At 34.8% G+C, this 16,523-nt stretch overlaps 1 protein-coding gene across 2 annotated transcripts in view; it reads right to left on the bottom strand.

The window, feature by feature from the left end:
• The window catches only part of LOC150108554 (putative rRNA-processing protein EBP2), a 114,244-nt gene that overhangs the window by 16,493 nt on the left and 81,228 nt on the right, over positions 1–16,523 (bottom strand). For both annotated transcript variants that reach the window (XM_090415984.1, XM_090415985.1), the window contains exons 7-8: positions 13,511–13,592; positions 1,373–1,526 (exon numbers count right to left, since the gene is read on the bottom strand). In XM_090415984.1, coding sequence (XP_090272110.1) covers positions 1,373–1,526; positions 13,511–13,592 — 236 coding nt within the window. The remainder of the gene's footprint in view (positions 1–1,372; positions 1,527–13,510; positions 13,593–16,523) is intronic.

Consider the following 16,523-nt stretch of genomic DNA (forward strand, 5'->3'; position numbering starts at 1 on the left):
CCACGGACGGTGAATAAGTGTTCCACAAGAAGTTCTCTTGGTATTTGCCATTTTAGTTTTCTAAGCATTTTTCATGAATAAATATTTTATAGTAGAAATATTCTAAGGAGAATAATATTCGTGAATATGTCGAAAAGCTCAGACCCAGAATGCCCAATAACATCCATGTAGCAAATGTTAGTGACCAAGCCGTGTATTTTTAAACGTGGAAGTATTCATGAATTATCGTTAATTTTCACACATCGAAACCTTTCAACATTTGGGAAAGGGAATACCACTGTTTATGACCAGTCATAAATTGCCTGCAAGCAGATTATAACAATGGGCGGCATATCCTCTGTTCTCAAAACTGAAGGAAATAACATCTGTGTAGCAAATGTCAGTGACAAAGCAGCATGTTTTTAAACATGGAAATATTCATCAATTATCATTAATTTTCACATATCGAAATCTTTCAACAATTGGAAAAGAGAATACTGCTGTTTATGACCAATCATAAAAATTGTCTGCAAGCCGATTACAACAATGGACAGATAATCCTCTGTTATCAAAACCGAAAGAAATAACATCTGTGTTGCAAATGTTAGTGACTAATCAGCAAGAAAGTATAAAGAAAATTTTTCCACTAAAATTGAAGATCAAGGTAGTCTGTATCCAGTTCTCAAATCTAGTATTACTGAATACTTTCTTCACAAGTTTATATTGTACGGTGAAAGTTTCGAAACCATGGTGCCGTGATTTTTTAAAAGTAATAGGCCTGCAGATTTAAATTTTAATATGAATAAGAGACAACGGACTTTGTTTAATTTTGGTATTAAGAAATCTCTTATTGAAGGTGTTTGTGATGCAACAGATAGTGAGTCATCCACCATCAGCCTACAAAGCGATCTCCAAAGCGATGTACAAAAGGAGGGGGAAAACTACCAGCACACAGGAGAAAATGTCTGCATTCACTCGCAAGTACTTATGATATTATAAATTTTTGGTGATCAGAACGGTATGTCAATGAAAATCAGCACAAATTAATTTAATGATGTTTATATTTAATTAATTATTAATGATCAATTATTAATTAATAATCGATTTTTTTCTCCCCAGTTTATCTGGGGGTTTTCATCCTGCAAAGCAAGCAAACTGGCCTTGAGAACTCAAGACCACAGCAGACATAGGGTACACTGGGGCAAAGGGCAGACCACCTTATCCTGTGAGCGGTTGAGGTCCGATGATTAATAAACCCTTGACACCGCAAGGTAAAAGTGGGAAAAGGAAGATGAGATCGTATTTTAGTTGAATACATATTCAAGAAATGCATGAATTGATACACTGCTCCTTAATAATTATTTAATACACAATATTTAAATATATTACATACCTGTACCACTTTTTTTCCTGAAAATGTCTTTCCGCTTCTGATGTTCTTCATACTAGGAAGTACAGCTGAACTGTCTGCTGTATTATACTTAGATCGTTTCTTTTTCCCACCATAACCATATCTTGAATTTTTGTACTCTTGCTTCTTTAAGGCTCTACAAAAATAAATATTAAAAGGACTGGAGGAATAAACAGCAATATGCATAATTTTAATACATATATTTAGGTAACAATATTTCATTGGTCTAATATCTAATCCATGCCTTCTCATGATGTACCCTGTTAGTAGGTATCTAACTGAATACTAAAAGCAAGAATAGTGTGGTAATATGGTATTTAGCAGATGAAACTGTATTTTGTAATGGTTGCAATGAAAAGATGATATGCTAGCTGGGATTCACCAGCTAAACAAGGTTCTTTTTTTCATCAGGCAACTAAGGAGAATAGTAAAAAGTCAGCTAATAAACAAACTCAATATTATCAGAATTTAAGTTGGGTACATCAACATAAGTATTAACAGAAAAGAAGTATAATTGAGAGAAGAATTAAAAAAGTACACATACATAACTGAAAGATAAAAACAGGCACAATTCTTCTAAATGACAAATAAAAGAAGTTATATTCAGACAGTAATGATCAGTGAAAGGAAGGAAAAGCTCTAGTATTCAACTTCAACAAATAAAGAATGGCAGGCAACTTCTATTGGTTAGTAGCAATATGGACAAACTTAAATGGAAAACTGGACAATAGAATTTTTTTGTCATGTGACTCCTATCCAAGAAAGGTAATAAACCTATAGTGTAATAGTAAAAGGAATTTTTTTTAATATTTTCATTAATCTTAATATATTTTTCAAAAAAAATTTACGTAATCTGAAAATACTGCTCTGGAGACCAAACATGAAAGTTTTTCAAGCCACTTCATGCCTCCAAAAAAATGCAATAGTCTCATGCAGGGTAGTGAAATATTCCTCTCCCACTTAAAAGCAATCCACAAATATCTATGCTCATAGCTAGATTTGAATCTGCAGTCTTCTAGAGAGTGGGTAGACTAATCATTTAGCTAACAAGGCCAGCAATTTGTGTTTATGGGTCCCACAGAAGGTATACTAAAAAAAAGAAAAAGAAATAATCTAGTCTTGAAAAAGCCAGACAGACCTAGCTGGCGAAACTTGTTGACGATTATGTATACATGTTTATCAAAATCATAGTCCAATAAATCCAATATAATGTATCATATTTAGTAAAGAAAAAGAAAATTTTCACATCATTGCAGAAGGCAGCCGACAAAGAAAAGTTAGTCCACAATGGAATTCTAAACAGCAAAATAAAATTTAGAAAAAAAAATCGTTTTTTTTTTCACTAAACAGCAGTTATCTTGCACATCAATGGAAGAATCATATTAAAAATGAAGATATTAAGAAGGAACTTAAAATTGTCAGCATTAAGGAATGCATGTTTGATCTAAGATGACAGGAAAAAACTATCTAAAGGAAAACCAGGATCTGGGTGGATTTGACAATAGTGAAGTGATAGGCTATTTTGGTGGAAAATTGTTGACAGGTCATTAGTAATACTGTAAACTTAATCATCTAGTACTGTTATAATTAGAAAAAAAATAAAAAAAATAAAAATAAAATAAAATAGTACTGTCATAGTATCCTGTACACCCCATGAGAGTACATATCAAGAAATTGATAATGACGATGTATATATTAGAGTCTACAGTTCACCTCTGAAAGCTGCTTGACTTTGATGCTTTATTAAATTATTGCAAATAATTTAATATTGGATAAAGGATTAAATATATAAACACTTGGATAAAGGATTAAATATATAATTTATATTCTAACCAAGTGAAAAAAACTTCCAAAAATCATGTTTCTTGGGAACAAAAATTCACTATATTAGCCACGCCATCCGAATGCAAAAAGGAAAGTAGAAGGAAATGATTGTCTTGGTTGGTACCAATGATTTGAGAGGCAAGAAGTATTCTATGAGGGGAGGATGTAAAGGAGTTGTTAGAAGCAAAACTAAAGAGCAAGAAGGTGAAGATTGTCTCTTCCCATGCTATGATAGAGGCAAACTGAGGAGGACATTCATAGCCAGTGAATCTATACGTAGATTGTGCAAAAGGAATAATGTACAATTTGTGGATCTGTGGTCTCTGTTTGACGGAAAGAAGGATTTGTGCAATGTGAATGGACTGCATCTGAATGGTTTTGGTGTTAAGTGAGGAGAGAGAGAGAGCTTTGTTCACCAAGCATTCTGATGTGAAAATTCAGGAAAACTAAAGCATTTAGGGTGGAAGCAAGTGAGTTTGTGTGAAGGCACTCATGAAATGAGTGAGTGTGAGAATGACCAAGTGAGGAATCTAGTCTCTCAAGCAAAAATACTGAATAGGGTAGTCAATTCAGAAAGTAAAGGTGAGTGGGAGAATAAAGGGATTAGAAATAAATACACGTTAGCACAAGAATAATGTTTAATTTTCCAAATATTTCTGAATTAATATCTTTAATTATGTTTTTTAAAAAATGTTTACTCTTCTAATACTTAGCGATATGACATCACGTTCTATGTTTGAATGAGCAATTGTTCATATTCCACTTTGTTTTTTTTTAAAACTATTCCTATGTAGCCACTGAAGATGGTCTATAATATTCAGACCGAAATATTTGGCAAATTAAACATTATTCTTATGCTAACGTGTATATATTTCTAATCATTATGTCACAAGTATTGTTAAAAAATCAGAATAAAGGGATGTTGCTGTTTCTATATACTAATGCCAAAAGTATCAGGAACAAGAGGGAGGAATTTTTGGCACTGATCAGTGCAACCCCAGTGCAAGATGATAGCAGAAGAATTGCAATCAAAATGAATAGGAGACAGATGGGAGGGTGGCTGTTCATTTGAAGCAATCTGATGTGAGATTAAGACGAATAAGACAAAATATATAGTTGGTTGTTGCTATAGGACCGGGAGTTATTACACAGATGATCTGATTGCCAAATTAGTACAATTAGTACAGGTCAAGTGATTATTATGGGGGACTTCAACTATAAGACTGGAAGGAAGAAAGATCACATGGCAGGAAAAAAAATAGAATTTATACTCCTGCTGAGGGATAAATGCTGCCTTAAGTAATGGAGGGGACTAGGGGTGGGAGAGTATCAGACCTAGTCATAGGATCAGAAGAGCTATCCATAACCAAGGTGACAATGACAATATTGCCTCCAATTGGTGAAAGTGACCATGTGGTCTTGACTTGGGAGATTGTAAAACATGAAGAATATTCTATCCAGAAGGGGGTATTTTGTGAAAGTACAAGACAGGTGTGATTATGACATGCTTAGGAAGAAGCTTAAATCTGTACCATGGCATAAAACACTGCAGGGTAAGGATGTTAGTTGTGCATGGGATATAGTTAAGGGTCAACTAGAAGAGGCAGTATTAAATTGTATACCTAGGGTAAGGAGGGTTAATTGGGTAGGAGTTTGATGGATGAATAATATCATTAAGCACGAGCTGCAGAAGAAGAAAATGCAGTGGAGGGTACGTAAAGAGAAAGGTGACCAACAAACTCATGAATAGTACGAGGTTCAGGCAAGAAAGGTGACCAGCATGGCAAGGAGGGCAAAATCATATTGTGAGAAGAAACTAGTCGAGCAGGCCAAAGGAAGTCCCAAAGAGTTTTCATTATGTGGCAAGTAAGAGGAAGAATAACTATGGAAGATTAACCTTAATGAGTATTTGATGGTCACAAGGAGACAGAAGCAGATAAAATAGCTTAGTTACTACATGACCACTTTGCAAGCATATATCGTCTTAGTGAGGTTACTGCTTTAACCTATGTGACAGACACTAATGTGGGAACAGAGGTGGATGAATTGGAGGTTCTCAGGATATTGCAGAATCTCAATGTAAATACAGCTGTGGGATTAGATGGGATATCAGCTAGGGTTTTGCAAGAATGTGCAAGGGAACTGGCAATGTTTTTGACTAAGCTGTTTAATTTAAGTAGCTCTGGTAAAGTTCTGGTGGAAAGAGGGCAAATTATTCCTTTGAATAAGGGAGGTTCTAAGACTAGAGCAGCAAATTATAGACCAATAAGTATCTCAGGTGTGTGGTAAAAGTACTAGAAAACTGGTAAAAAAGAGAATTCAAGAATGGGTAGATAAAAACATGACACTGTATGGGGGTCAACATGCCTTTGGTGAGTCATGCCTTAGTAATTTATCTACTTATAATAGAGTAAGAGTAACAGCTGAGTTGGATAAAGGAAATGGATACACAATGATTTTGCAGGATTCTGCAAAGGCATTTGACAGAATACCACATGGAACTGTTATGCATATTAGAATAAATGGGGATGGATATGACACTGTTTAAGTGGATAAAAGGGTGGCTGCTGGACACCCTTTTATCCACCTTAAATTGCTTAAAGGATTTTTATAGGATAGATGCAGGGGAAATGTTTCAGAACTTGGCTAGAGGGACCAGAACAAGGGGGTCATCCCCGAAAGTTGAATAAAGGTGTGATCAGTAGGGGTGTGAGGACTAGATTTTATTTATTTATTTATTATTTTTTTTTTTATTTTTTTTTTTTTTTTTTGCTTGGAGAGTGGTGAATGAGGGGAATGGCAACCCATTCCACTTATTCACCAAGGAGAGAGGTATGATAGATTGGGTCTCTCGCGATGAGCCTTCGGACTCCTTGGAGGTGCCCATATAATAATAATAACAATAAATCTTTTGTTCTTGTGTCTTCAAGACTTATATCTTAAGTCTTGTCTCTATTTAAGTCCTCATCTTTATGTTGGAACATAGTATTATTAATGACTAATCCACATCCTGAAAAGAAATCGAAATTGGTCCATTCTGAATACTTTAATTGATAAATTAAAGTATTCAAAATTAACAATTAATTGTAACAAATCTGTATAGAGTGGAGGACAACAAATTTGTTATAAGATATATTAGTGGTAATTTGGAAGAGGAGGATAAGGCGTACCTCTGTCGACTACAATCATACAATCTGCAAAAGCTCTGGCAGAAAACAGGACATTCAGTAGATTGTGAACACTGTTTCCCATTGTAAATATGGGCAAAAAAGTTATAAATTATTTATCGAAAATTCTTGTCTATATTGGTGTCCTAAACACGTCAGTTCACACTTCATGCATGCAAAACAGATGAAACGCGGGAAAACAAAAACAGTAACTCATGACAAATGACAATGTTTGGATTGGTTGACACAATAATCAATCAGAGCCACTGATATCTGGGGGCTGTTGTCTCAGCTCACATACTGCCTCACTTTCTGGGTGGTTTAAAACCACTGGAATGCTAAGAATTTGACCTGCAATGCCATCTGTTGGGGCTCAAATGTGTCTGTATTTGTGACCATTATTACACCTGGTTAACATGAATGTGATGCAATGTTTATGCGTCAAAAAGTGTCCTCTTCATGAAATATTAGTATATTGTGTTTAATTTTAGGAATTACTCTTCTTAAAGTCAGGAAACAATCAGGATCAGAAGCCCTAGTCAGTTCTCCATATTCCTTGACCTTTAAGCAACTCCTGATACAAATATTATTCAATCAAAAATTAAACAGTTAGGAAAAAAAAAAAAAACTCTGACGAAAATGACTGCTTCATTCCATGGTGGGTTCGGGAACTTAAAGAGAGTCATGGGAATTATCTAAATTAGTATATTAATAATTAGTATTATCTAAATCTACATACTTTGTAGATTATATAACAATGTAAACACATTGGGATTTAGCCGACCAAATTGTATTCTTATTGGTTAACCAAAATATAGAATGATGGTACAACATGACAAAATTTCATGCCGGCTGGGGCGTCGCCCGGTTAAACAAGGCCCCCGTTGTTTTCGCCAGGGAACCAGGGCGAACAGCGAAAAGTCAGCTACTGGAACAAATCTGAAAACAAACCCCAACTCAACATCACTAGAGTTAAAGATCAGTACTATCAACGTAAGAAGCCTGAATGGCAAAGAAATGGAGTGAGCTGAGGAATTAGATAAGTACCAGATCGACATAATAGGGGGTGACTGAAACAAAAAAGACCAAAACTGGTGAGATCTTTCTGAGCAATAAATACAAAATGTTATATTCAGGCAATGACAATCAAGGAAAAGAAGGAGTAGCCATAGTATTCAACACAAAATACGAGGCTAATCTTCTTGAATGGCAGTCAGTCTCAAGTAGAGTAATGTGGGCAAATATGAGACTAGGGAACTGGACAATGAGACTTATTTGTGCCTATGGTCTCACAGAAGGTTCTACTAAGGTAGAAGTGGAAAAATTTTTTGAGGCTTTAGAAAAAGCAACTGACACAATGAAAAATGAAAAGTTGGTCCTTGTTGGGGATCTAAATAGCAGAGTAGGAAATGATTGTGAGACATACAAAAATATTTTGGGAAAATTTGGAGAAAAGAGCAAAGCTAATAATAATGGCAAATATCTGTTGGATTTCTGCTCAGGACATGGACTGGTTATTACTAACACCATGTTCCAACATAAAAATGTGCACAAATTCACATGGAGAGAAGAGGCTAGGAATAAGAAAAGTCTCATTGACTATGTTATTGTTGATAGTGATGTTTTCTCCCTGGTGCAGGACACCAGAGTGTCCAGAGGATTTGAAATTGGAAGTGATCACTATTTAGTCTTGAGCAGGATAAAATTGAATTTCATATTGAAAAGAATAACATGTAAGAAAGTTTTAAAGCGAATAAATGTTGAGCAGCTCTCAGATGTGAACTGTAGGCTAAAATACACAAAGATTATTGAAGAAAAAATGAAAGAGTTTGAGAACAGGAACCAAACCTTGGAGGTTCAGTGGCAAGCCTAGAAGAAAACCCTGATTGATTCAGCCAGAGAGGCATGTGGTGAGGTTGTTTGCAAGGATAGAAAAATCAGAACTCCCTGGTGGACACAGGAAGTTAAAGAGACAGTGAAGGAAAAGAAGAAAGCATACCAAAAGTTCCTGTCAAATAAGTCAGCTTGTGCTGTTAGAGAATATAGAGACAAATGCAAGAATGCTAAACACTGTGTAAAACTAGCTAAACAAAAGTCATGGGAGGACTTTGGCAAGAATATAGAAAATAAATATCAAGAAGGTGGCAAAATATTCTGGAGGTTGTTGAAGAAGCTTAAGAATGGAGGAAAGAGTGCTGTAAAAGGAATTAGAGATGATAAAGGTGACATGAAAACGGGAGAAAAAGATATTCTTGAAGTATGGAGCAATTACTTTGAAAAACTGCTAAATGAAACAAGCAGTGATGACAGCACAGTGGTAAAAAACACTGACCAGGCATGCAGTCAGAAATACATATCCATACTAGAAGTAGAAAAAGCCATCAAAGGCTTGAAATGTGGAAAGGCAGCAGGAGTAGATGGTATTCGACCAGAAATGCTGAAGTATGGTGGTATAAGAGTCTTACAGTGGCTGACCTGCATAGTTCAGAAAACCTGAACAGAGGGACGAATTCCCGATGACTGGAGTAGAGCTCTCATAGTACCCATATATAAAAAGGGAAATAAAACTGCGTGTGAGAATTACAGAGGTATTTCCCTACTGAGTGTTCCTGGCAAGATCTATGCAAGTATACTTGAGAAACGGTTGAGAAGAATTGTGGAAGAAAAGCTTGGTGAAGAACAAGCTGGATTCAGGCCAAATAGAGGCTGTCAGGATCAGATCTTCACTTTACGACAAAGAGTTGAGAAAGCATGGGAATATAACAAAGCTCTGTATTTAAGTATTGTCGATCTGGAAAAGGCATATGACAAGGTGCCAAGAGAGAGAAGCTATTCAATACACTGCGGTTATATGGTGTCAACGGGGCATTATATCAAGCAATACTTAGTCTTTATTTGAGTTGTAAGTCAGCAGTTAGAATTGAAGGAAGTACAGGAAGATGGTTTAAAGTTAAATCTGGTGCGAGACAAGAATGTACATTGTCCCCTCTGTTATTCATTATCTATATGGATCACATTATGAAGGAAAGTGGTATTGAACATGATATCAAAATTGGAGATGTTAATGTCAGCTCTTTGCTTTATGCGGATGATGTTATACTTCTCCGCTACAAGTCTGCAAGATTCTCTGACTAAATTGAATAGCTGTTGTAATAGATATGGTATGAAGGTCAGCAATAAAAAGACAAAGACAATGAAAATAGGCAGAATCATTGAAAATGTCAACTGTGTTGTGAATGGAGAACCTGTGGAACGAGTAAAACATTTCAGCTATTTAGGCACGATTTTTACTGAAGATGGTAAATTAAATATAGAAATAGACAACGGAATAAGCAAAGCTGGTATGGTGGGAAGTCAATTGAATAAATTCATATGGAATAAGAGAGAAATTAGTCGGAACTCTAAATTAGCTGTTTACAAGACAGTGTTCAAACCAGTTTTAACTTATGGATCTGAGACCTGGGTCAGAAGTAAAACACTTGACCAAAGACTAGAGACCACAGATATGAGAGTCCTGAGAAAGATTATAGGCGTGAACAGATGGCATCAATGGCAATATCATATTAAAAACGAGGATATTAGGAAAGAACTTGACATTGTCAGCATCCAGGAATACATTAGCTCTGCTAATGTATTCCTGGTGGTTCCATTTCTATTTCTTTGCCATTCAGGCTTCTTATGTTGATAGTACTGATCATTAACTCTGGTGATGTTGAGTTGGGGTTTGTTTTCAGATTTGTTCCAGTGGCTGACTTTTCGCTGTTCGCCCTGGTTCCCTGGCGAAAACAACGGGGGCCTTGTTTAACCGGGCGACGCCCCAGCCGGCATGAAATTTTGTTATGTTGTACCATCATTTTTTATTTTGGTTTAACAAATAAGAATACAATTTGGTCGGCTAAATCCCAAATTGCCAGCCCATCCTCGTTCGTTCAGTATCAAAGTAGATACCCAATAGGGTGCACCACGAGAAGGTGAGGATTGGACATTAGGTCAGAAGCCCTGGTCGGTTCTCTGCATTCCTTTAAAGGCTATGTGGAGGTCTCCTCTCAGTTATATAGCTTTGACCCTTAAGCACCCCTTGAGGGTACATAGCAGGAATTTGATGATGATGATCTCAGGTGGTATGGTCACTTAAACAGAATGGGCGAGGAAAGATTAGCAAAACAAGAGTTCTCTGCCAGGTTGACAGCAAAACGACCTAGAGGAAGACCAAGATATAGGTGGACAAAATATAGTGCTTTAGACGATAGAAATATAAGATCTGATAATGTTGGAGTCTTGACAAGTAACAGACATTTGGAGGAAAATTGTAGATAGGAAGTTAGTAATGATGTAATTTTTTCATGTAGTACTATCATATCCTGTACACTCCTTGAGGGTACATGGCAGGAATTTGATGATGATGATGAATGTAATATAAATTATAAGAAAACTTAAAAATTATTATAATTTTGTGAATGTTTTCAAATAACAGTTTCTTATAATTGATATTACATTTTTATGTGTTTACATGGTTATATAACCTACAAAGTACGTAGATTTAGTTGATGCTAATTGATATTTGGTAATAATTATTTTTTATGCAATAAATTAGAATTGCAAATCATTCAACACATTTTCTTTGATTATTCTAATTTTTTGATTTGGAAGTGTAGATGAATGGAGTAGCTCTCATAGTACCCATCTATAAAAGTACAGCAGATATGTGGAGATTGTGTACTGTGCATGCCATGCAACAGTTAGCCCATTCATTCAACACCTTTAGCACCAGATTAAAATTCTCAGCTGTGTACAAAAAAAATAAAACCATGAACTTCTTGAATTTGACCCTCTTTAGATTTGATCATGTTGGTACCAAAATATACCACAAATCTATTGCCCTTACTATGTCTAAAAATCTGTCATATTAACACAATTCATTAACACTTAAATATTATCTTCAGACACTGATTTAAACCAAAAAATTACTCATTTGAAAAATATCTTCAACTCTCGATAATACCCCAAGCAACTTATAAACCAGGGTTTCCCAAATTGTGTTCTGCAGAAAATGAATAAGTGTTCCATGATGTCAGTGACCAAGCTGTGTATTTCTAAACATGGAAGTAATTCCAGAAAGGGAATACTGCTGTTTATGGCCAGTCATAAAAATTGCCTGCAAGCCAATTACAACAATGGGCGACGTATCCTCTGTTCTCAAAACTGAAAGAAATAACATCTGTGTTGCAAATGTTAGTGACCAATCAGCAAGGAAGTATAAAGAAAATTTTTCCACTAAAATTGAAGATCAAGGTAGTCTGTATCCGGTTCTCAAATCTAGTAATACTGAATACTTTCTTTGCAAGTTCATATTGTAGGGTGAAAATGCTTGTTTTGAAAACCATAGTGCCGTGATTTTTTTTAAAAGTAATAGGCCTACAGATTTAAATTTTAATATGAATAAGAAAAAAGGGACTTTATTTAATTTTGGTGTTAAGAAACCTATAATTGAAGGTGTTTGTGATACAAAAGATAGTGATTCATCCACCTCCAGCCTGCAAAGCAATCTCCAGGATGTACAAAAGGAGGGGAAAACTACCAGCACACAGGAAAAAAGTGTGCATTAACTCGTAAGTACTTATAATATTATAAATTTATAGATTATAGATTATAGATTATGCCATAATTAATGTTTAATACATTACAAAATAACCAAGGTGTTCTGTGAAAATTTCAGGATTTGTGAAATGTTCTGTCGTAGGAAAAATCTAGGAAACGCTGTTATAGACTATGCTATTCACTCAGCACAAAATTCTTCTCAAAGCAGCATATCCAAACCACACATATATCTAAAATTCTCATGTGTCCAAAACGTTTATAAAGCCATAAAACAAATATTCAAATTACAGAATTGTCATCATTACAAAATTTATTAACCCATAAAATCACAATAACTAACTGACAAACTACTATGCAATAACATGTAATTTATAAGTTCAACTGCCAGTCAGGATGCAACACCTGTTATATTGGTTGCACCATTCATTCTATCAAGTCTAGCTTAAGTAAACACCTTCGAGATTGTAATATTCCCATACCTTTCTATATACTTTCTGCTATAAAGAAAAAAACACAAACAAAAACATACCAGAAAAAAACAAAATCCTACTATGGATTTTGTTTATTTCTGGTATAACTGAAATATCCTTGCATGCAATATAATCTAAGCATATCTCTGAAATCAAAAAGGTTATCGTCATAGATTTCCAAGATAATGAATCCAAATTACATTGTTATGAATCACTTGCAATAAACCACCCAATGTGCCATAAACACAAAAAATACCCTATTTACTATCCTCTTCCTAGCAATTAAACAAGATAAATTACTCTCCTGTATTCTCAGAAACCAACCCAATTCCCGAATACTCTGAAACCAGCCAAACTCCTAACACTGTACAAAAATGCCATGCAGCTGGCTCACTGTTTTCTGCTTTACTCATCTAATGACATTTTAATGTAACAAAACAGCCAGCACCTGTCATGGTTGTTGCTAGATTACAGTGTATATAAAAATTTTTTTTCTCAGTTCTTTTAAAAATCTAAAGTTTACAAATTAATCTTTTCAGTTTTAACTTTTTCGTCATTTGTTTTAAAAATTCTTGTCTATCTTCATGCATTTTCTGCACTTACTGCTATCTTGTAAATGCCACTTTAAATTACATGCTGTCTCAGTTCTAAACAAGTATTTAGTCAAAGTTTTCACCATCTTTATCTTCAAGACACATACAGGTTAATTAATATACTTTATTTTAAACCTTATTAAATTCAACTGTTAAAGCCTAGTCAAAAAAAAAAAAAAAAAAGGGGGAGGGGGGTCTGCTTTATTGCCAAAAATAGCTTAGCTTTTTCTTTCATATTGTAAACATTTTAGGGGCATCATGATTTTCAGTAATCTAAAATATTAATTATATATATATATATATATATATATAATATAGTAAAAAATAAGTTTGGGAATTTACTTCATGCATTATTAAATGTTTAACTAAAACTCTTATATGGAAAAACAGAAAAGTAGTTTATATATGCCAGCTACAATACTGCTGTTGCAATGAGCACTGCAACTGAGTCCCTTGTAAATTATTTACCTTTTTGTTTTCTTGATGGGTTGTTTTCCTGATTGTTTTGAAGATGTGGTTTCATCCAAAAATTCCAAGTTATCTTGCTGACCTAATATAAAAAATATTATTTTAGATTGTATAATTATTGTTGCACCCCATATAGTCAATATAATAGGCTGCTAAAGTAGGTCAACTTCAGTCTCTTACTCATTAGTGAAAGAGAAGTTATCACTCATTTGTTTATTCTGAAAATTATCTTATTGAAAGTTTTGAAATAAATATAAGTTTCAAAAGGATGTCTTTTTTTAAACACAAAGAAAAGAGGTGGTTCAATCACTCACATACATCAGTATTGTAGAACAGCAGAGAGAAAGAAAAAACTTGGTACTACTGGATTTGAAGACATCAACTGCAGACTATAGGTCTTCAAATATCTGAACTATGAGTCTGAAATATGAAACTATCTAAAGACTTTTAGGAAATACAAAGCAGGGAAATTATTCCAAACTGTAAGAGGAAGGAATAAACGTAAAGGAAGAAAAATTTGTTGTGCGAGTTTGGAGTAAAACTGAAAAGTGTCAGGTTTCCTAATGATAATTCTGATGAACAGTGATCACAGAAATATTTATAGAAAGTGCAAGAATCAGTAACTGGACATCTGTGTGAAAGAATGGGGTGAAATGTGGGGTAATGGAGTCTTTAATCGATCAATCATTCTAACTGGTCTCTTCTGTGCCAAGTCAAGCACTTATTTTTGTGCTTTTAGAGAAACTTCAAATGAGAACTGTATTCAAAGAATGGACAGCTTTCTGATTTGTACAGAGTTAAGAGCATTCTGGAGTAAAATAATGCTGAGAGCAAAGAGAAAACTGAACTTTGTACATGCTGAGGACACTATCTGGAGTATACTTATTCTAAGAAAGACTGAAGGTTAGAAGAGTAACTGCATCCCAAAAAGTGTAACTTGAGATGATCACTGATATGCAGAAAGAGTAAAGGAGGTGAAGGAACAGAGCCTTATGGAATCCTGGCTTCAGCTGCAATGACTGAGAATAAAGATCCATTCACTATTATAAATGAGTTATCAGAAAGTTGCAGAAGTCAGAAGATAATCCATACAAAAGGAGCTTACTTAACAGGCTTTTGTAACCTGCATGATGAAATAACTCAGAGATAAAGGACAATAACTTGAGATTCCCCAACCTTTCTCAAAGCAACTGTTCAAAGATAGTTGATTTAAGAATATTCCTTGTTGATTATTTATTAGCTGAGAAGCTTCAAATATTGCAGATGAGCATTAAGAGTTTCCTTCACTGCTTTTCAAAGCAATGAAATGATAAACTGGAATATAATCTAATAGAAAAATTTATTATCCTTCTTAGGAGTAGGCTAAAGATTTTTGCTCCAGACACAGAACTTAAACAGAGCACAATTGCTCTGCTGATGTTCTGATAAATGATAAAACAGAACCATCCTCTGAATGCAGAAGTTGTGAAAAGCAGGGTTGGAACAAAAGTTACAATGAATACTTTGATAAGGCACAGAAAGCATGACTGTTATTTGGACATGGATTTCCAACTTTTTTTTTTGCCCCTTTACAAATAAATTTCAAATGTGTTTTATAATTTTGTTGCAAATATTTTAAATATTATCATATCGATTATAGTCGATTATCATATCAAATTCACTTTAATATAAAGAGAAAAGGAAGGTGGAGATTTCAATTTAAAAAAAAAAATTGTGATGTGCTGGATTCTTCTCTTGTATAGCCTTGGCACAATTCTTGGTAAATCCACAGCTTACATAAGGAAAAGATTTGTGCTAGTAATAGGCTGGTAAGGCACATCTACATCTCTCAAGTTGGCATGAATGACCCCACTGTTGTCAGATTTCCATATAAAGAATATTGGGCAAAGAAAAAGAACACTGACCATAAGTTCCATGTAAGTATGTGTAGTTCATTAATTTTTTATTTATATGACCCATTTTAAGGTGATTCTTACATAGCAAAGAGGCAAGAATAATCAGTAGGCCAGTGTGTTTAGACTATTATTATTATTACCCCAAGAACTCATCTGGGAGTCTTTGTCTCATCTTAGACAGCCACTCAGCTTACTTTTGCAGTTTCTTTGCTGATAAATTCTATTATTTTTAATTAAAAAAAAACAAACATAAGTCACATATTTTCTTAAACAAGAGTTGAAAATTCTTTGTAGTAATAAGGTTTGTCAGTGTTTTTAAAGGCAAAAGTCAGTTGGAAAAAACAGCGAATTTAAGAGTGACCAAACTTGTGTTAATATAGACCTAATCAAGGCAAATGCTGATTGACAAATTAGTGTGTACATGCATGCATGCATGCATGCATGCATGCATGCACGCACGCACGCGCACGCACACACACACACACACACACACACACACACACACACACACACACACACACACACTCTCCCTCCCTCCCTCCCTCCCTCCCTCTGTCGGTCTTGTGCTTTGAACAGGTTTAAAGGGGGACATGGAAGGTGCCTCCTAGTAGAACATGTGATTTATGTATTTGGGCATCCCCTGGGCAACAGTACCTGATCCTTCCGCTCAAGAAGCAACTTTTACACATTTATTTTGTCTAGAGCTTTTAATGTAATCTGTTTAAAATGATTCTTGGAAGACGGGACAAGATTTTATCAGAGCCTAAAATAATGATAATTTCTGTGAATATAGAGGGTCTCTCGATACATAAAGAACTCTTGCATAAACTAAATTGTGATATATTGTGTATACAGGAAACACAGAAATATAAATCAACGATGTCCAAAAATTCCTGGAATGAAGTTGGTAGTGGAACATCCCCATAGCAAATATGGTAGTGCCATTTTCATTACAGCAGACCTTCAGATCCTCTCAACATCTATTACAGAGGAGAATGATATAGAGATAATTGCTGTAAAATTGAGTAATTCTGTCATCTATTTCTATCTACAAACCCCCCAAATGTAGCCTTCTCCTTTAAACCTCCTGTCAATCTTTACAGACAGAAAGTGTCTTT

This window comes from Typopeltis vanoorti, chromosome 3 (genome assembly GCF_054136105.1).
Source record: "Typopeltis vanoorti isolate ZY-2024b chromosome 3, IOZ_Tvanoo_1.0, whole genome shotgun sequence".
Lineage (NCBI taxonomy): Eukaryota > Metazoa > Arthropoda > Arachnida > Uropygi > Thelyphonidae > Typopeltis > Typopeltis vanoorti.